Here is a 22508-nt window from a genome sequence, read left to right on the forward strand (position 1 = left end):
TTCCAATGTATTAGTGTTATTAATAATGTATTTTTTAATGGTCTAAATCATTATTGTTATTTCAGACCTTAATTTTTTGTGCGAACATTAAAATATGCATTTATAAAATTATTATTCCAATCCAAAAGTTATATCTTCCGAAACAAACCTGGTGTAAATATACCATCACCAAAGCCAAGGGTAGGGCTGCAATAATCATATTACAACCACCGTAACAGACACAAATTGGACACATTTACACTTATGAAATAACCAAATGTACAAATAAAATAACTTCTCTCCTACAACCCCCCATATATATATATATATATATATATAGTAGGATAACAACTAACATTTGCCGATAAAAATATATATAGAGAGAGAGTAGGGGTGTGCGCCCATTCAATAGGTGTGCTTAAAATATAAATTTTAATTTTGAATTGAAAACATATCTTATATGTTGTGCAGCGAAATAGGCCTATTTCGTTGCCTATATTGATAATCCGAACCATTTACATTTTAGAATATATCAAGTAGAACATGCTTGTAAAATATCAAGTTAATTGGATATCGTTTACCCATTCATCCACTCACATTTGTATTCATTTTAATACTTTAAATCGCAATTATTATTTATTTTTATAGATACAAATGTGAGTGGATGAATGGATAAACGATATCCGATTAACTTGATATTTTACAGACATGTTTTACTTGATGTATTCTAAAATGTGAACGGTTCGAATTATCAAAATAGGTCCCGAAATGGGCCGATTTTGCCACACAACAATTGCTACTGTGTAGGCTGCGCAGCAGCATCCCCAATTCTGTTGTTTAGGTAGTGAAAGTGTTCTTTATTATGTCAATAATGATCATACGTTTAAATCTTGAACCCCTCTTGTAACTGTTTTTTTTTTTTTTTTCCTTTTGAATGGAGAAATCGACACTTGGCACCAGAAGAGACTATCACTTGGCAAAATGAGAGAATGAGATTTATGGAAAGCAAGTGAATTGTTCATTTTTAATAATAGTATAGATGATAGTATACGTATATAGTAATATTATACAAACGAACAAACAACTTATACATAATTTTCATACATAATAATTTGGCACAATGTGAACCTTTCACTTCAACACAAAACACCACCATTAAAGATGATTTTATTTACAAAAATGATATTATCACATCATTCTTGTCAATTTTTTGTATGAATTTTATGTAAGAATAGAATTTTCTACACACACACACACACACATATATATATATATACTAGAAGCGATGACACACAAGATACTTGCATATATGATTATTTTATTTCAAAAAATAAGATTGTAAATTGTATAATTGAATTCAAAATCTAAAAATCGAAATAAATTTAGAAAAATTAAAAGCTTAGTGCTTTGAAAAAAATAAATAAACTAAATTTAGGATATAACTACACATATAACTAATATAGATATATTTTGAAAAAAAATAAATAAATAAATAAACTCAAAATATGAGACATAAACACTACTAGAAGGAGAAAAAAAATTCAATATAACGGTGATACCAATAACATTGTATCACCATCCAATAGTCATTTGTTATTTTTTCTCCTACATATATGTAGCAAGGTGGTTAGTAGGGTTCATCTCTCCTATACAGGTTTATTACTGGTTGGTAGGGATGGTTACGGGTTAAGTTTGGGTCTGGTAGTAATCCAACCCTGTTTTGTATCATATCAGGGTGGGACAAATTGGGTGGTAACGGGACAGGAAATAGATTGTAAGTTAAAGAATGATCAGATTAGGGGTGCTCGCGGATCGATTTTTGACGATTCATTTGCTACTTGGACCTGCCCCCATGTCTGCGGTTTGGGAAAAATTGAACTCGCAACCACCCGTAATACGGGTTGCGGTTTGTACGGATAGGTTTTACAGATATGCGAACGGTCAGGGACGGTTTGTGAATTAAGCTTTTTCTTTAAAAATTTATTTTTTGGCTTATTTTTTCCCATTGTTTAAATATTTTTGATTGTGGGAGATTCAACACTATACTCCATTAAAATTGGATTATAAAAAATTAGAATGAAAATTAAATGAAAACTAACATAGAAAAAAAAACATCATATAAATAGATTTGCAAAAAATTAAAAAAAAAATCAATTGAATAATAAGTATTTCAAACAAGGTAGTGTGCGATATTATTATGTGTTATAATGTTAGAGTCTACATGTTTGATAATCAAATTAAGGTGAGTGAGAGAAGAGAAGAATAGGGTTACACACTTACAAAACTTACAAGAAAATCTGATGGTCCAGCTAAATAAAAACAAAAACTGTATATAGATACGGGCAGGTGAGTAGGGGTGTGGGTAAAACCTGCAACCCGCCCATAATTCGTAAAACGGGAAAATCTTAAACTGCATCTGGCCCTAACAATTTTGCGAAACTGCCCAAATAGGTGCGAGCAATTCAAATTGAGCAGTTTTCGCGGGTCGGATAACCCTATGCCCAACCCTAAATAAGATTAATAAAAATTATATATAATATGGTATATTGCCGATAATGATTTATACTTAATGAGAATTATAAGATGTAAGTTAAAAAAATTAATGAGTAAATATTAAAATATTAAGTATAATATTTTACTACTTTAATTTTATTATAATGAAACACATTAAATTATATATATATATATATATATAATATAATCAGGAGGTGGTTGGGTTGAACGTTGCGGGAGAAGCAAAACCCATTTCCGCCTCACTTTCTCATTGGGATGGAAAAATGTTGGAAAATTTGTAAAGGCAGTAGTGAATTGAAATAGACTCCATTTCAATAAAAGGGTGCAACCTTTCATGGTGTCTCTTTATTTTAAAGGAATGGTCATGTCTTTTGTTCATGCATTTTCTATTCAAATTGAATAAATGTCAACAAATTCTATATGAAGACAGCCCATTTCAATTTTATTCATTCCAAAATTCCTCAAATTCAAGCAATCTTTTTATATTCTTCATACTATAGTTTATAGAGACTTCAGAGAGTTGAAGAACATAAGTTTGATTCGCTTGGCAAATTATTTGTAGTGCTACTATAATCTGCGTTTTTTTATCATTGTATGCTGGGAGATAAACGCCGATAACCCGTAAACGCCTATGCAATGGCGAATCTGTCTCAAGGACAAAGTGTTATACACTTGACTTGATCAAATTTTTCGACGATTTTACTGTTCTCAATTTCCAAAACCAGAACTTCCTGTAAGTAATTTATTTATTTTATTTCAATATTTATTTCTCTACACGGAAGATGGATCCAATAATAAATTCATACAAAGCAGGGTAGGGGATGTGGGAATAGCGCAGAACAAGAAAAATGATCATTCCTAGGTTGGTGATACCACGTGTCACTGATGACGTAGTATCACCATTGTATTGAATTTTTACTCATAATATGAAGGTATTTTGAAAAAACTCAAAATGTGAGACACAAATACCAAGACATGCAAGACTTTTCTTTATAATAGTATAAATAGTGTGGAATGTGAAATTATCTTCATAGGAAAAGTGAGATGACATGTCATACCTTTTTACTTTGTTAAGAGAAATTAAATATTAGTGATTACTCCCAACCAGGTTTGGTCGGAAGAACTCTTAAACAATCAAGTTAGTATGCTGATTGGTCATAATGAAATATATAATTTGTATTTAAAAGAGAATTCTTGAATTACCTCTTGCCCATCTCTAGTGTTTTACTTGTTGATCCTTTTATAGTTATTTGGCTTAAATCTTGTTCGTCCGTTTATCTTTTGATCGGAGGGTTCTGACTTTGTCTGGCAATGACTAGACCAGTTGCCAAGTTACTTATATCCTTGATCGTTAGATCCTTATCATATATATGGCTAAGATCAATTTAGCAGCTAGTGGACAACTTGTTGGGCATCACAACCATGAGATGATTTTGATTAGACATCTTTACCTTCTACTAGGCCTAGCCTACACCTTTGAATTTTCTGATATGTATTCTCATTCGTCGAATTGAAGCTCAATCCGACGATTCACCTTTCCTTGCAAATATTCCTTTAAGAAAGATATCTTTATGTTCAATTGCCTTTCATGTGCTCGAGTTTGGACCAGCCCATTACCAGCTATCTTTTGTGGGCTTACGGAATTACTTTGGGCTAATATCAATGAAATTGGGCATGGGCTCATATTTTATTTCCCTCCACAAATGGATAAAAGGTTAATTATACTTTATCCCTTTTATATTTGTCCACTTTCTCACTTTAGCCCTTGAAGTTTATTTGTTTCCACTTTGGCTCTTCATGTTGTAAGTTTTTCCTAGTTTACTCTGAAAACTAACTTTTATTAAAATTAGACAAAAAATGACATACTGATAGTCATGTGACATAAAAATATTTTGTTATATATTAATCACACATTAGACACAAACTCAAATTCTAATATAATAATATATTTTTTATTTTGTGTGACAGTTATCATGGCATTTTCTGTCAAATTTTGAACAACTGTTAATTTTAGGAGCCAATTGAGAAAAAGGTAAAATTTTAAGGACTAAAGTGAGAAAATGACCAAATATTACGGGGACAAAGTGTAATTTACCCTATAAATAAATGGATAGATATGTATTAGGGTTTGACTTTTCTCAAATTATCAACTCAACTTGAAAGAGTATTTAGGTTTGGTAGGTCCATTTTTGAACTAATTTCGTAATCTGAACTGTTCACTTTTTTTGGCTCGTTTAATAGATTATTCATGCAATAAATCAAGATAATTGAGTATCAGTAGTTATATGTTTAAATCATTTTTGTTTTTAAAAAATGGACAACAAGTATAATTTTAAGAATAACTATCTATTTTTTTTTTATAAAAATTTAATTCAAACATATAGTTATCGATATCCGCTCATCTTGATTTTTTGTTTAAATATTGGCGTTGGCTTCTGTCCAGTCCTTAATCGGATTAGACCGTGTTGTTGGGCCCGTGGGGAGCCACCACGGGTTCCGTTTTGATAATCTGAACCGTTAATGTGTAGAACTCGTCGAGTACTATAAGCCTGTAAAAAATCACGTTACTCGGATATCAATAGTTATGTGATCAAATCAGATTTTTGTCAACCGTTAATTTATTCACCGTTCATTTTTTTATACAAAACTGATTTGATCACATAGCTACCGATATCCGATTAACGTGATTTTTTATAAATGTATAGTACTCGACGAGTTCTACACATTAAACGGTTCAGATTATCAAAACGGGACCCGTGGTGGGCCTCCACGGGCCCAAGAAGCCAAGCCCTTAAATATTATATTTAACGAATCCTAAAAAATAAACGATTTAAATTATCAAAACGAAAACTATAATAAACTCTATGAACCTCTCACATTATCTCATACTAAGACATAAATATGAGAGAAATCTAATTATATTTTTTTACAGCAGTGCTAGGGGCCACGAATATTGATGCTCGAATGTGCCTCGAATTCCCTTTTTTGTTTTTGTTTTTTATTCTTTTTTTTTTTTGGGCCACGAATATTGATGCTCGAATGTGCCTCGAATTCCCTTTTTTGTTTTTGTTTTTTATTCTTTTTTTTTTTTGGGCCGTGTTGGTTTGGTTTTTTTTTTTTTTTTTTTGAAGGGTGGTTATGTGTAGGGGTATATCAAAAAATTAGACATTCCACACAAATTTATTAGCCTAACTGATTATATGGACTTAATAAATTTTAACCAGCGACTTAACTGATCAGTCAGTTTTATCACCCAACCAGTCTAACGCAACTCACCCACCTTATCAAATCATACAAGTTGAGCTAGTGCGAGATGTCTAATTTTTTAACACACTCCTACACATAACCACCTTCAAAAAAAAAAAAAAAAAGGACCCAAAAATAGAAAAGAAAAACAAAGAGTTATGCTAGGGATCCTAAATAAATTATCAAATATTTTACCAAACCTCTCACATGAATGTAGAACACACATATATGTGATTTGTGTGGATCCCAAATCCATTTGAGAAATTTGATAAAAAAATTTAATAAATTATTTAAAATCTATAACATTTTCCAAAACAAAAAACAAAAAAACCAACACAGTCCAAACACAACCAAAAAAAAAAAAAAAAATGGGAAAGTCGAGGCACATTCGAGCCTCACAATTCGAGGCCCCAAACATTTCTCATTTTTTTAACCATTCTCTCTCCATCGACTGTGTAGGATGTACATACATACACATACATTGCGTGCGCTGTTTGTGAACACACACGTATGTGTGTGTACATACCATGCGTGTGTTGTACGTGTTAAACTCATGTGCCTAAGTAAGTATGTGTGAATGAATTTAGAATTTTAATAGTAATTTTCTTTTCAAAAATATATTAGGAAAGACATCGAAATATAATTGGGATAATAATAAATTCGTTTGTCCAAAACTTTATAGTAATTGTTTTTCCTTAGACAGAATTAATATTTTCAAAGAATACTTCTTTTGAATTTGATGAGCCATGTAATTAGTGCAATAAAAGATACTATTCCATCGCAAAAGAATAATATTATATGTACCAATTGGTATACTAATTAGTGTACTAACAGATGATATGTCATAATTTTAGAGGTTTTGAGTATTTGTAATTTGTATAATGAATGAGGTCAATAATAATGTCATAATATATGTTGGTACACTGATTGGTATACCAATTGGTACATGTAGCACCACCAGTCTCAAAATATTAGTCCCTTTTAAGAAATTTAACTTTTTTTGGTAGTATAATTATTACACTTCAAAAATAATTTTTCAAAACTACTTTTTTGGGGAATTTCAATTGGCATAATTAATGAATTTAAAAGAAGGGAAAAATAAGAAATTCATGTTATTTTAGTCTTTCATTTTTTAAAAGAAACTAATATTTTGAGACAATAAAAAATAAAACAAGAGACTAATATTTTGAAATTGATGGAGTAATTGTATTACCAATAATCTTACATTTACTATATTTTCTTACAGTGTTTGCCTTCTCTCAAATTGTCATCTCAATTTGAGAGAGCATTGGGCTTCATAGGCCCATTTGGAACCAATTTTAGTGGTCCAAACACTTCACTTTTTAGGACTTGTTAAATATTCATGCAAAAAATTAAGATGATTGAATATCGATAACTATATGTTTGAATCATATTTATTTTAGAAAAACATATAATAAATATAATTTAAAGAATAATCATCTATTTTTTGTAATATAAATTTAATTCAAACATATAGCTATTAATATATGATATCTTGATTTTTTATATGAATATTCTACTTAATGAGTTTTTAAAATTGAACAATGAAGATCACCGAAATGATCTTAAAATGAATCTACCAAACCTAAGTGTTCTCTTAAATTAAGATTGCAAACATGAAAGAAACTCAACCCTTTTGTAATATAATATGTTTATTGTCTTATTTGTCCAACACAATATTAGTGTAAGAGTCTCGCTGTTTATATATATCTTTAATGCAGAAGTGACAACTAAATTGATAAATCAAATAGTAAGATAAGACGATAAATTAAATGGCTGTTGAGTTTGTATATATACTTCTCATCATTTTGTTAAGGCATGGTCATGGATTTCGTTATATATGTGTGTGTTAAAACCATGAATTCCAACAATGATTGTATGCCTTTGCTCAAGTAACATCTTCCATGCGCTAAATGTATCTTAGGCACAACATATCCAACGTAGCATCATTCTTTGAATTATCCAAGCGAACTTTTGTAATAGAAATTAATGTAAAACTATTAATTATTTAATTTAACTAAGGATATAGTTCTTGACAGAAGTAAAATTGAGAAGAAGAAAAAAATCGTACACCAGACTTGATTAGGGCAAAAGGGTTATTTAAATTTTATTTATTGATTTAAGAATCACTTTGTCACTAATGAACTTATTTATTTATTTTGAATGTGCTTGTTTTCATCTTCTTAACAATACCTAAAAAATATTGAAAAAGGCTATATGATATATCATCTTTTTTGTATGTGAATTCGTGTAACTAGTTCCTTGTGTGAAAAAACTAATTAAGGAGATAATGAAGGCATATGTTTTTATTAAGGTGAAAAAAATCAATAATATATCTAGCATTGTTCAAATATTTTACAACTCTTGCAAGGCTTCTTTAAAAGATAAGTTGAATTCATTAGAATTGACAATGCATCATTGAATCATCTCTATACACTACAATATATAAGAGTTTTAGAGACTCATACTTTGATCTTTAAAATTGAAAATTTTGTTACAAAAGATATTTAGGGACCAATTTCTATCATTGTGAGAATAGTCGTTAAAAAGTCGTCTCAAAAAGTTAAAAACAAGAATTTTAACGACAAAATTTTAAAAATGTCACTAATAAATGGACTTTTTGGGACAAAATAATTTAGTCTCAAAATGGTTTATTTTTTGAGACAAAAAAATTAATCCCAACTAGATAATAATTCATCACTAATGTCCAATTTTTGTTGCTAGAAATATAATGACATTTTTCACAACAAAAATATTTGGTCTCTAAAAAATAACTTTGTCCCTAAATTTTGATCCCCAAAACCTTAATTTTTTGTAGTGATACTAGAACACAATTTTTTCACTTCATCAAATATATTATTTATTTAACCTGAGGTGAAGAAAAAATTTAAATAATTTTCAAATTATTAGATTCCCTAAACATATTTTTCATTATTTTCTATAATGGTCTAATAAAATTATTATATATGTTTCTTATACATAATGGCTCTAATGGTAGTTTGTGTTACTACAAAGCAATTTGACCTAGTGTTTAAACCTTGAATATTTGATAAAATTCAAGTTCTCAAGTTTTTTTTTATTTTCTACTTCATGATCTCGAGTTTTAATGCATCCAGATATTATTAGAGATTTGTCTTAATTTTAAGATTCCGGATTAGTCAAGTTAGGTATAAACTGATTCAGATACTTAATTATAAAAAAATATAATAAAAGAATAAACAAATTGTACGCAGTGTTTAAATCTTGAATATTTGATATATAAGCATATGAAAAAAATCTAAACACACATAAATTGATCGGCAAGAAATACCAGCTGGAGAGGACATGAAATGACGAAGTTTTGGAGAAAAATGAATCAGTGAAAGTTGAGCAGTTAAGAAGCCATAAGTCGTTTCACCATACTCCTATAGAAGGAATTTAAACATCACAACACAACTCTCTCTCTCTCTCTCTCTCTCTCTCTTCATTACACCTCTACCCTCCTTAAATGCAATTGCATCCTCTCTATACGCTCTGCAATAACTCCACGCTGCCACATCTTCTCCACCTGTTCCCTTTCCTTCTTCCCTTTCTCACCCTCTTCAAAGCTCTCTCTCTCTCTCTCTCTCTCTCTCTCTCTCTCTTTTGATATCTCCTCTTTTTTCTCGTCCGTTTCCTCTCTCTCTCATACCCATCCCAAGTATTCTTCTTAAATTCTTCTCACAAGAAAGGTCTCAATCAAAACCGCCTGTAAATCACTCCTCCACCCACCAAAACCGCTCGTCATCATCCAAAAAGCGGTTTTCAGTTGACCCACCAGCTTGAAAACCAGATCTCCTTTCTCTCGGTGGTTTTACCCTATAACTTGAAAAGGGTTACTCTTACTTCTCACAAAGATCCAAACCCAAGTAAGTCACTATACATATACAAGCTCTTCATGTTGTTGAATAGTTTTTCTATTAAAAAAACCATCATTAATTCTTATCCTCACTTGTGTTAAATTATAATATGTACAACTATATCAGCTTCCTCTTCATATGTGGTACAAACTTTTAATTTTAATTGATTTCCGTTATGCTTTTTTGCAGAGAGAGAGAGAGAGAGAGAGAGAGAGAGAGGTGGGGTTGTAGTCAGCCGAGATCTGCGTGGGGGTTACAAAAAAACAACTGATTTGAAATTGGTAGTGTCAAAGGCCAGTTCACACTCTGTGCGTCAACTCTTTTTGCTTTTGGTAATTTTTTTTCTCAAATTGGTCTTTCGGGCACGTAAAGACAGATTGGATAATTTTTTTTTTTTTTTTTTTAAAAAAAAAGACTTTGTTTCATTTCAAAGCCCCAAAAGAAAAGGCCAACTTTGGTATATGTAAAAACATGTAACCCTCTCATTATCTTGCTCAGACACTGCCAGAGAATCTATTAAAGAGTCCTCCAAAACCACCCCTAGACACCTCCAAGAGAGAGAGAGAGAGAAGTTTCTAGGGTTTGTTTTGTTGGTAAGAGATGAACATCTAGCGTTTGTTTGTGTGTGACTGAGATGTGTACATCACCGACGTTGAAAAGGAAGAGAAAGAAGCCAGTGGATTTGGGTTGTCGTCAGAGCTAATTTTCAGTCAGGTTAGGACTCTAGATTCAAGACTATCTTTATTGAATTTTAGATCCTTGGTTTCTCATCTTTGCTCTCTCTCTCTCTATGTTCTTGTTCTTGTTTTTTTTTTTTTAATTTATTTCCATGGACTGTTTGAAGACTACTGTGGTTATTTAATTAGTGCATGTCCTTTTGATTCCATCTTTTTATATATACATATATATATTGTATTTTTTCTTTCTAATTTTTTAATTGACTAAAAAAAACTTTGACTTCTGTAAGACCATAAGTTAAAAGTAAAATCTTTTTCGATAAAACCGCTAAAAGTTTATTTTTGGATATATAGAAAGAGGGGAATAACAATTTTTCTTACACAAATGTGATAATCCTAATATTACTAATATATATATGATTAGCATTCTTATGTTTTAGAACTTCGGCTAAAAAATTATCTACTTCTATATGTGCATATTGTCACCTAGGGTTTACTGCATTTGTTGAATCAATTACTTTGTATGTTCAGACAGTGATCTAACTTTGCAAGTGCCTTTAACTTTCATTTTGTTGATAGATTGAAAAACCTTGGCTTGGGAACCTTAAAGATCTGTGAAGATGTTTCAGCCAAACATGTTTGATAGTCATCATTTACTTGATATGACTCACAAAATGCCCGAAACTGAGTTAGATATGATCAGAGATGAAGAGTTTGAGAGCAAATCAGGCACTGATATCATGGAAGCCCCCTCTGGTGATGATCAAGATCCCAATCAACGGCCCAAAAAGAAGCGCTACCATCGGCACACACAGCATCAAATCCAGGAAATGGAATCGTAAGAACTCCTTGTGTTTTGAGCGTGTTATGGTGTCTCAGAGAGAGGGAAAGAGAGCTTTTCTATTTCTTGATGGAGGATTTGATTTTAATTGGTTTTTGAATTTTGTAATAGATTCTTCAAGGAGTGTCCTCATCCAGATGATAAGCAAAGGAAGGATCTAGGCCGTCGATTAGGGTTGGAACCCTTGCAAATTAAATTTTGGTTCCAAAACAAACGCACACAGATGAAGGTAACTCTTTTACACATATATAGTGCACTTTATACAATGTATTTTTTTGTTTTTTTTAATCTTTCAAAAAGTACACATTGTTTTGGAAAAGCTGTTTTCGAAAAAAAAATTCCAATACCAATCCAAGTGGGAAACATCAAACACTTGTGTTTTCCAATCTTTCATTATTATTGTTTTCAAAAATACAGAAAATGGAAACAAAGAAAACGGAAGCATAACAAGTGAGATATATAAGCTTCAATTTATTTCCCATCTTAAACCTACCAAAACTCTCTACTTTGATGTGTATACTAAGTTTATTTTCAGTAGCACTGTGCAGCCATCTATGCTCTACCAAGCTTAATTGATGGAAATGATTGTGCTTTAATTATGACAGGCCCAACATGAGCGCCATGAGAACTCACAACTGAGAGCTGAGAATGAAAAGCTTCGTGGAGATAACATTAGGTACAAAGAAGCCCTTAGCAATGCTACTTGTCCCAACTGTGGAGGCCCTGCTGCCATTGGCGAAATGTCCTTTGACGAGCAGCATTTGAGGATCGAGAATGCTCGTCTACGAGAAGAGGTGATTGCTGAGATATTACGCACATATAAAATAATTTTCAGTTACTATAAAGCTCTTTTACACGACTGAGATTTTAGAAATTCACGAGTCCTCATAGAAGGGGTGGAATATTAGATTGTGATGTCAATCAACCTTTCAAAAATTTTATAAAAAAAAAAATTAATATTATGCTTTGTTATAAAGTATTTGTTAAAATGTTTTGCACCCATTGTTTAACACATTGTCTCCAAAAATTCAATGAAAAAACAAAGAGCCCACAGGTTTAAGCATTACTCGTGTAGTTTTATATTCATGTGTATTTTCTTGAATTTAATTGAAAATTTAAATTTTTGTGATACATTTTGTACTATGGGACTGTGCTAAGCTAACTGAGTTGAATATTTTAGCTTTTTAATGCACTTGAACATACAAACAACACTATTCTTTCTTTTTTTTCTTTTTGTGATCGCAGCACATGCCCTTTAGATTTTTGCTGACATCTATAAGTATCCATATTTTTTTTTTTTTTTTGTTAGTGTAACCAATAATGTACTTGATAGTATCCAGATATTAGGCAACAATTTCAAAATATAAAACCTTGTTCAGAGCAATTGTAAAATTACTTATAGCTACATTTATATTAGTTATTAAGATTTTATTCATTTATTATTTGAGAATTAGTGTACAAGATTTTGTATGATCCTATCAACAGAAAGTTTTGTAGTTGTCACTACCTCATACTGTTACACTATAACTAGTACTGATTCGTCTCCTAATACTACTATTCAAAACCCTTGGATGAAATTAAGATGTTTCTGTGTATACATTGTTTACAGATTGATAGGATATCTGGGATTGCTGCAAAATATGTTGGCAAACCTATGCTCTCCTATCCTCATGGACCGCCTCGCTCATTTGATCTTGGAGTTGGTAATTTTTCAGCACATTCTTCTGGCTTAGTCGGAGACCTATTCGGAGCTGGTGATCTTCTAAGGTCAGTCTCAGGACCTACTGAAGCAGACAAGCCTGTGATCATCGAGCTTGCTGTTGCAGCAATGGAAGAGCTCATCCGAATGGCTCAGGCTGGTGAACCCTTGTGGATACCAAACCCTGACTTTAATTCTACCGAGGTTTTGAGTGAAGAAGATTACTTAAGAACCTTTCCTCGAGGAATCGGGCCTAAACCATTGGGGCTAAAGTCGGAAGCTTCTCGTGAATCTGCAGTGGTTATTATGAATCATATCAACCTTGTGGAGATTCTTATGGATGTGGTATACCTAGCTTAGCTTGTTAAATAATTTTTTGTATCATGATTTCGAGTAGTAGCTGTAGTTGATTAATATCAATCTTTTTTAAGCTGAATGAAATTGTGTTGGCAGAATCAATGGACAAGTGTGTTTTCTGGGATTGTTTCAAGAGCAATTACCTTGGAGATCTTATCAACTGGAGTGGCAGGGAACTACAATGGAGCTCTTCAAGTGGTATGCAATAAGTTCTTCAAATGTTTCTATTTAAAATGTTTCATTTCAACATGTCATGAGGCAGGTTTTGAGAAAAGCTTTGAACACAGAAATGTACAACGGAAAATTCACATACAATGAAGTGTATGGTCTAGCTATAAATTTGGAAAAATTACATTAATAGCATGGTTCTAAATATCGGCCGATACGCTACGTATCGGAAAAATGGAGTGCCGCGACGGATACAGGCCGGTATATCACTGAGATTGAAAATCGCAGAAGTATCGGCCGAGTCCCGGTACGTATCGGCCTGTAACTGTTACACAAGCCGCAACGGGCCGATACTCACTGGTTCGGACCGGTACAGGGAAGAAAAAGTTGAAAAACCTGTAAAATGATTTTTAAAATTTCACCGCCGCGACACCCGATTCCCGATACGTACCGATCGATACTGATACTCTGCGATCGATATCTTTACATTACCCGATACCGCGATTTAGAACCTTGATTAATAGTCTTTTTAGTTTACCGTTTGTGTCAATTCCATCCTTATAATTCTTAATTATATCAGTTTTACACATGCATAATGTTATGTGAATTTAGTTCAATTAATAATGCCTCTTTAGAAGTTTGATTGAAATCAATAGTCAAAAAAGTTAGTTCACTCTATTGAGAGGTTAGCATTTAGTTTGAAATGGTCAATTTGATTTCTAATCATTCATTTTGTCTTTAATTTCTGTCCAATTTTTAACAAATGTTTATCAATTGAACTAAAATAACAAAAAATTAAAAATTAAAGAGAGAAATTTTTACAATGGGAACCACATGGAAAATACTCACTTTAATTTTGTGCTTTTTCTATTTGTATTTTGTAAGAAACTATAAGCATATTTGATTCAATTAGCTGAGATTAATGTAGTAATTAGTAATGTATTAATTATTATGTTTCAGATGGCAGCTGAGTTCCAAGTACCTTCACCATTGGTTCCAACAAGAGAGAACTACTTTGTAAGGTATTGTAAACAGCATGCAGATGGGACATGGGCAGTGGTGGATGTTTCCTTGGACAATTTGCAGACTAGTGCAATTTCAAGATGTAGAAGACGACCATCTGGTTGTTTAATTCAAGAAGTTCCCAATGGTTACTCTAAGGTATGACAAGAACTCTATTGTTTTAAAACCATACTAGTATGGTTTTAAATATCGGTTGATACGGTTTGCTTTTTTGATTTTTCAATTCCAATTTACTCCAGTATAGTATACTGTCGAAATAAAAATTTGCAACTTCGTAGTCTATATAGCCAGTTCAACTAATATAAAGAGCTTTTGCTTCACTTACGATTTTTAAAAGCAGAAATGCATTTGTAATTCTTGTAGTTTTTCTATTGTGTCAATTTAGTTCTGGTAGTTCTAATTGCATTTTATTATTGAATTTTTTTCACTCTTCTCCAAGTGATGGTAATATATATAATTTAAAAAAGCAACGTCCAATTATTACACATTAATGTGTGTTTGGAAAGGAAATGATTGGATACACACTTAACTTTTGACATAGTACACAAAGTGATTGGCCTGTGACTTGAACCCATAAACCTAATTTCCCACTCTGTTTAAAACATTGGTAGTTATGTCACTAAATACTGTCATTGATTTACAATTTGGTAGGTTATATGGGTTGAACATGTTGAAGTGGATGATAGAGCTGTTCACAACATATACAGACCACTGGTTAATTCCAGTCTTGCGTTCGGTGCAAAACGTTGGGTGGCTACATTGGATCGACAGTGTGAACGCCTTGCAAGTGCAATGGCCAACAACATACCAGCAGGAGATATTGGAGGTAATCAAACCATTTCACTATTGACACATGTCATGCTAATCAACTCTACAATAATTCTGTAGACATAAAAATGACAACAAAAAAAAAAAATTCAGTTGACAGAAACAATGTTCCCATTTCTAGTATTTTTGTTGTCAATTTTGTTACAGTTATAACAAGTCCAGAGGGGAGGAAGAGTATGCTGAAACTGGCTGAGAGGATGGTTATGAGCTTTTGCACTGGTGTTGGTGCTTCGACAGCGCACACGTGGACAACATTATCAGGAAGTGGAGCTGATGATGTAAGGGTTATGACCAGAAAGAGCATGGATGATCCTGGTAGGCCTCCTGGGATCGTGTTAAGTGCTGCAACCTCGTTTTGGATCCCAGTTCCTCCAAAGAGAGTTTTTGATTTTCTTCGCGATGAGCACTCTAGAAGTGAGGTATGAAATCAAACCATTTTTTGCCATTCATTCTCGTCTTGATAATCCCTGCAATTTCCATTGCTAAAAGTAAGAAAATGGACAATTTTTATTGGTACTTTCCATCAATAACTCAAAAACATGGAGTAGAATGTGATGTCATTATAATATTGACATGTACTGCAACTGATGCAAACACTGGAATGCATTTGAACTATCGGAAATGAGACAAAGATTGGACAAGTACTTGAAACTATTTCATTGTACATCTCTTGCTTTTTCTTTCATTTATTGTCGTCATGCGAACAGGGCATCAGAATTTCAATCTTAAACCTACTTGAATGAAACACATTTGTAATGTTGTAACAATAAGCTTCGTTCTATTAGATCAAAGATAATTATTTCTTGACCTCAATGCCATTTTATATCTAAGTACTTTTCTCATTTTTATCTTATAAATACAGTGGGATATTCTCTCTAATGGTGGCCTAGTTCAAGAAATGGCGCACATTGCTAATGGTCGCGATCCTGGCAACTCCGTATCCCTTCTACGTGTCAATGTAAGCCTATACTTGACATATATATAACTGGCTATAATCTTATTGTATTCATTTAGAAACTGCTGTTATCAATTGAACTAACACATCGAAAAATGTCAAAACATACCTTAAAGAGTGCAAACTCAAGCCAGAGCAACATGCTGATTCTTCAAGAGAGTTGCACCGACTCCACAGGCTCTTATGTTATTTATGCTCCAGTTGATATTGTTGCCATGAACGTGGTTTTAAGTGGCGGAGACCCAGATTACGTAGCCCTCTTGCCTTCGGGTTTCGCTATACTTCCTGATGGTGCCACACATCATGGAGGAGGAATTTCAGAAGTTGGAACAGGTGGATCACTACTCACTGTTGCATTTCAGATCTTAGTTGATTCAGTCCCAACAGCAAAGCTCTCTCTTGGATCTGTGGCAACTGTTAACAATCTTATCAAGTGCACAGTTGAAAGGATTAAAAGTTCTGTAGGCGGAGTGAATGCGTGACCAAAATGGCTTGCCAGGGTAAGCCACTCTTCAAACTTGTTTCAGTTTAACCTGAATTGTCATGGCTTTCATTAATACTATCTGGGTTTTAAAAAATTTAAGGGTTTAGAACTGGAGGTTGTGGGAAAAGTGTTTACATAAGCAAAATTAATTGTCTTTTACAAACTGTTTCTACCACATTTTGGGTACATTAAATAACATTATTAAGCAGTTTGTGAAAGACATTTTCATTCATTCTCGTTATACTCAAAACAGAACCTGTCAGTTTTTCAAATATATGTAAGTACTGTTAACTAGTTTTTGATAATTTTCGAAGGACAATTAGGATTGTGAAGTTTGGATTAAACCTATTGGATATCAATTACAGACTTTTTCTATAGAGCATTAGTTTATTGTACAATGTGTTTGAATTCTCCAACCAATTTTTGTTCTTGAACGCAAGTCTCAACCTGTTTTCTCAACCAAAATGGGGGAGGATAAGTTAAAAAGTAATCTCCCCGACCTTTTTGATAAGTGAACATCATCCTTGTGGGACAAAACTCTTTATGTATGGATGCTATTGAACACAGAGAACTAAGTGAATAGAGTTACAAGCACATTAAGGATTTAAATGATATATATTTGTGTCTGCTCCATGAATCTATTCACTCTATTTTATCTTCTTAAATTGCTAAGTTTGATGAGGGTCTCACTTTTTTCCCATTTTCAATTTCTTAGTTGCAGGGAATATCAAGGGAAGATTACTGAGAAAACAAGGATGTGTTTACCGTGATTTGCAAAACAAAGGGAAGAAGTCAAGAACGCACCTTGACAATCCTTGCCTAAGGGTGTTTGCTTCAGCAGAGAAGCAACAAGAACGCATTTAAGCACCCTGCAAGAGTAAATAGGTTCGGGTATTGACTTTGCCAATGATAAAATGTAACCCAAGACCTTCTCACATAACTTTAGAACTCCATTTACCTTTGCATTCTGACTAATGAACAATGCTGGTTTCTTTTTCAAATTCGGTTAGCTTTTTAAATATGCAACTTATGTTGTCTGTTAGTTATCGGTTTAAACCAGTTTGTGCTGAAGTGAACCCAAGAGTCCTTGATTGTTGTCTCATTCTAAACAACAAAACAAATTAACTTTCAGATAGAATGCAAGAAGGGTCTTCTGTTTTTTCCATACCAAATGTGGCTTGACTGGAAAAAATAAAAATAAAAATAAAGATAAAAATTTAGCTGAATTAAGCTTTGAGTGGATGATACATAGGTGTGATGGTGTGATGATAATTCTTGAAGCTAATTAGTAGAAACAACACAAACGAGCAGATTGAGTTCAATTACCTTAGCTTCTTTATGCCACATTCAAGTTCAAGGTCGGGTTTTAATTTTGATTTGTTTCACATACCAACTCTCGGCTAAACTTGGCACTATGTTACTGCCAAGTAAAAAACAGAAAAAATCTCAGTTATAGCAGATAATATTGCATAAACTTGTGTAGAGTGCTAGGAATCAAACATCCAGTGTAAGGGTTGTTAGCTAAGAAGTATGGACACTTCCAAGAAGGTGACGTATCTGTGTCGTGTCCGTATCGGACACCGACCCTCTTTGGGCACATGTCCGACACTCTTCAAACGTATCTTATTTTTTAAATTTTTTTAAAGATCCGGACTTTTAAATTTTTTTAAAGACCCGGACACTCTTTGGACACTTGAAGGACACACATGTCATTAGCTTAAACACACGTGTCTATCAATTAGACATATGTGAAACTAATTGTACATTTAAACAAAACAACTTAGATACAATAATAAAACAAAAACTATATAAATTTATAGGAATTAATGTTATATTGCATTTTTTATTATATTTGAATGATATATTCATATATATAACATATAATACATATTTAAATTTATATATTTCATGCATATCTCCCATGTGTCGTGTCCTGTATTTTTTGAAAATTAACGTGTCGGCGTGTCCGTGTCGTGTCACGTGTTCGTGTCCATGCTTCTTAGGTTGTTAGCTTGTCAAACTGGAGCTCAAATCGAACTCGATGCAAGATGAATTGTGCCAACCTAGTCTGGTGAATTGGCCTTGCTCACTTTGTGCACTAAGATGTGTGTAGGGCTTTATTTGTCAAATATGTTTTTGGCATGTAATAATCCATATTAGTTTACTTCAGATGATATCTGTGGTCCTTTTTTTTCTTTATTTTATAGAACTCGGGAGGATATATAGCATTAAATAATAATAATAATATTGTTTGCATTAGTAGCCAGCAAATCTGTGGTCTTAACTGTTAACTATACACCTTGTTTTATAGGCCTCCACAATTTCTATCATTGTGCTCATTTAATATATATCATATGTACCAATGGTTGTTTCATGGTTGGAGTAACTTGTTTTTTAATAATCAAAAGCCAACACTCAAGTAGACACTAGACACATTTTCCTCAAGTAGTATGTAGTTGCTGCAAAATAGCACTAGACAATAGACACGTTTTCAAAGAGCACAAGGCCAGTTGCGGTGACAACTGATTGAGTACAGCGAATAGCTAACAAGCACGGACTCAGACTCAGGTATGTCCCCAATAAACAAATTAATTAAATAAAGAGACAAGTCATGTGCCATGTTATGTCCCTACCATGTCCCCATGTACGATACTGGTATGACACCTGTTTTGAAGTGTTGATGCTCCGTAAGTGAATGGAGGCTATTTGATAGTTGGAGCAAGCCTCACCAACATCAAACATGGCAGAGGATGGGCACTCTTTTGATGGTGGTGAAGCCTGTAGTATTATTGTTAAGCTGAAGTCAGTACAATGAGAAGGGAGCTAGCAGAGGGTGAAACTATCTTATGCTTGAAGACGGTCACAAACTGTGTAAAATGGAGGGTAATGAGAATATTTGGGAGTCAATTTTGTGAATATGGCTTCGGATCATATGTGACCTTTCTTTGTCTGAACTCTACCTCCAACCCTTCTAATTTGAATTCAAAATTAACTCTGCCACTTAGCCTTTGTTAAAACTTAGGAGTCTCAAAATAATTTTTGAAAAAATTAAATTTCATTGGACTTAAATGTGACGATGGGACAAAACAAAAGTGGTAAGCCTGTTAATATAACTAGTGGTGCCAGTGCCGCTGATGGTGCCATCCCCACACATTTTTAAAGTACAGATGCTTCAATTCTTAACCTTCAATATGCACTGAGACCGAGTTAACCAACAAACTCTCCACCTTCCCCAACCCAAGATAAATAAATGAGAGAAAAGGAAAGATAAAACATGAATCTTCTCATATTATATGTACGGAGAACGTAATTGTAGCGAAGATATGTACTACTACAACTCATACAAGGTGATATTTGGCAATGTATAGTAAATGTATTGAACATCAGAGTGGTTGAGACCAATAAATGTGTAGAAACATTTGATGAGAGCCCCAGAAGTAGGGGAGATTATTGCAACCCCAGGACTATCTCCAGAAGAGTCCTTTTCACAAACACAACCTTAAAGGGTGACATTAGACTACTCAAAACTAATTTCATATCAGCCAACATACTACAGAAAAAAAATCAAAAAAAGAGTGAACTTTCAAGTGATCATTAAAATGGCCACATGAGCTTAAAATGCTAACCAATTAAAGCAATCTCAGTTCAGCTGCTCACTTGGATTTCCTCAACTCTGTCACTAGTTCAGTTTTTTCCAATCATCATTTGACCTTTGCTGAAAAGAAGAATCCAGCTAAATCTGAGATCCTTGATAGAATTGATCAACATCAATCAACTAGATTATGGACTATAATGATATAAATCAACGTTTTAAAAGGCTTTTACTGAGTTACAAAATAAGGAACGATTTCAAGGTGGATGTGTTTGCCCCATGTTTATTCTCATCCTAGACATAAATGAAGCAACTTATCTAAGAATTTATCAGAAATTAGGTGAACTAAATTAGTTTTATTTTTATTTATTATTATTATTATTATTATTATTATTATTATTATTTATCAAGGAAGTTCCATTGTGATGAGATGAGTAATTGATCCCAAACATAATGCCCAACAAGAACCTTCACCCACTGGTCAATCCCTCGGCCTCTAAGTTAAGTTAAAGATTAGTAAAAGGTTAATTAGTTTTCTACCATATTTAACCAAAACAAAATGGATTAGATTCACTTTCTTCCTCTAAACTATTGTCATCTTTTTTGATAATTGGATGGTCAAGCCAGTTTGCACTTATCTTGACTAAATTCATAGCCCTGAAGTTAACGACGGGGCCAAACCTCCAGTGACCTTGAAGTGACTTAAACTCGAGACCTTAAATACTATTTTCAAATCTTTACCGCTAAACTATTGTCATTTTTCCTGTTTCATACATGAACTATCAATTTCATCTATTTAATCCCTCGAGGTTTTTTTTTTTATTTTTTTTTTAGTTCAAATAGTCCAATTAGAGACAGTCATCCAATCATTTTCTGTTTGGTTAAAACATAATCTTAAACCCCCAAAACCATATCCACTTAAAATTTTACTCAATTCTTTTACTCAAATCAAGGGTGACTCAAAATTTTCAAGGCAATTTTTACTCAGATTGTTACTCAAGTTTTAGTAGAGGCTAGAGATAGGTCTAATCACTGGAATATTAGATGGAGATGCTAAATGCATATATATATATATATATATATATAGGCGTAGACTGTCATGAACTGAAATGGGTGTGAAAGCAACGAGTTAAATCATCAAGGTAAGGGCTTTTCGTAGCTAAATTGTCATTCAAAAAATAATTGAGGCATTAATTTTGTCCAAGAACAGTCTACCAGTATCTCATGTATTTGTCAGAGCAAAATTAAAAAAGGAAAACAGTGTACCTGTATTCACACAATGGAAGGAGGGCAGATTGCTGGAAAATCAGAACAAGAACTCAGAGACAGAATGCATTAATGTTTGTGGCAGACACAAAATCAGAAAGTTAGAAGAGACCCCCAAAAAAAGAAAAAAAAAATTGTGTCACTGCTTTTTCTTTTGTTTCTTCTTCTTCTTCTACTTTCTTGATTTTCTTTCATCTTCTTCTGCTATTCTTTTCTAATTCTGTAGATGGGAGAGACAATGTGAGAGATATTGGGTTTAATGGTGGAAAAGGGTGGTTGCAGTAACCAATTGTGCTTTTATGGAGGGTTCATGAGGTGATAGAAAATTAGTACGTTAGTTAGGTTTTAATGATAGATTTTTGCAGTGGCCGTATCTGGGTGGTTAGGGTTCTTAAATTCTATAAATGGGTCATATGGACTTGCATCCAAGCCCAACAAACCTATGTACACATTCAGTAGGATTAAATGGAATCAAAGTGAGGATAGAATAGAAGTTAAATAGAATAAAATGTATGTTCTTATTCTATTACTTGTGTGTTCATATTGGATGAGTAGAAATAGAATGACAATCCCCATTCTTATGTTTTATTATACTTATTAAAACAATGGAATGTAATAATATTTTTTATTTATTTGTCAAACTAGTAACAACTAATTTAAAATTGTTTAGATCATGATAGTTTTGATAATTGTATAAGTGGTGATGAATGGTAAGTAGTGATTGTGGTGGTGATGGTGGCGAAAACATCGGTCGTGGTTGTAATTTGGTATGGTGTGGTGGTGGTATGATAGTTATTGCACTAATAGTATGATGGCAGGGGTAGTGGTGGTGGTAGTAGTATCGTAGTTGAGGCAATGATAAAGTGATGGTAGTAGTAATAAAATAGTGATGACTGTTGAAGGGGTGAAATGTAATTTCCAGAATTGTAAGGAGTGATTCGTATTTTAATCAATTCTCAAAGAGTGTATTTGTAATTTAT

At 32.9% G+C, this 22508-nt stretch overlaps 1 protein-coding gene and 1 long non-coding RNA gene across 6 annotated transcripts; one reads left to right on the forward strand and one right to left on the reverse strand.

The window, feature by feature from the left end:
• The first annotated feature begins 9239 nt into the window (after positions 1-9239).
• LOC114321359 (homeobox-leucine zipper protein PROTODERMAL FACTOR 2) lies at positions 9240-17671 on the forward strand. Of its 5 annotated transcripts, none has more exons than XM_082886880.1 (14): positions 9242-9647; positions 9828-9970; positions 10137-10352; positions 10895-11153; positions 11268-11385; positions 11762-11950; positions 12766-13200; positions 13309-13410; positions 14341-14541; positions 15055-15229; positions 15379-15650; positions 16094-16189; positions 16303-16686; positions 17386-17671. In XM_082886880.1, the coding sequence occupies exons 4-13, from the start codon at positions 10936-10938 to the stop codon at positions 16666-16668; spliced, it is 2172 nt and encodes a 723-aa protein (XP_082743006.1). In that variant the 5' UTR covers positions 9242-9647; positions 9828-9970; positions 10137-10352; positions 10895-10935; the 3' UTR covers positions 16669-16686; positions 17386-17671. The 5 variants fall into 5 exon arrangements, with proteins under 5 accessions (XP_082743008.1, XP_082743009.1, XP_028124335.1 ...); XM_082886881.1 differs by having other exon boundaries at positions 9828-9946; XM_082886882.1 differs by having other exon boundaries at positions 9240-9647; positions 9828-10352.
• Positions 16740-21930, reverse strand: LOC114321361 (uncharacterized). The gene is made up of 3 exons (XR_014339771.1): positions 21529-21930; positions 17243-18090; positions 16740-16926 (listed from the first exon to the last, which is right to left on the reverse strand). It is a non-coding gene; the product is annotated as an uncharacterized LOC114321361 (long non-coding RNA).
• Positions 21931-22508: the final 578 nt, after the last annotated feature.

Source organism: Camellia sinensis, chromosome 9, assembly GCF_055761805.1.
Source record: "Camellia sinensis isolate YWXY chromosome 9, ASM5576180v1, whole genome shotgun sequence".
Lineage (NCBI taxonomy): Eukaryota > Viridiplantae > Streptophyta > Magnoliopsida > Ericales > Theaceae > Camellia > Camellia sinensis.

Excerpts from the sequence above, each read along its gene's own strand:
- LOC114321359 (XM_082886882.1), top strand. The coding sequence starts at position 10,936 with ATGTTTCAGCCAAACATGTTTGATAGTCATCATTTACTTGATATGACT. Across the intron at positions 11,386-11,761 it reads ACAAACGCACACAGATGAAG|GCCCAACATGAGCGCCATGA; the intron begins GTAACTCTTTTA and ends TAATTATGACAG. Across the intron at positions 15,230-15,378 it reads ACCAGCAGGAGATATTGGAG|TTATAACAAGTCCAGAGGGG; the intron begins GTAATCAAACCA and ends ATTTTGTTACAG.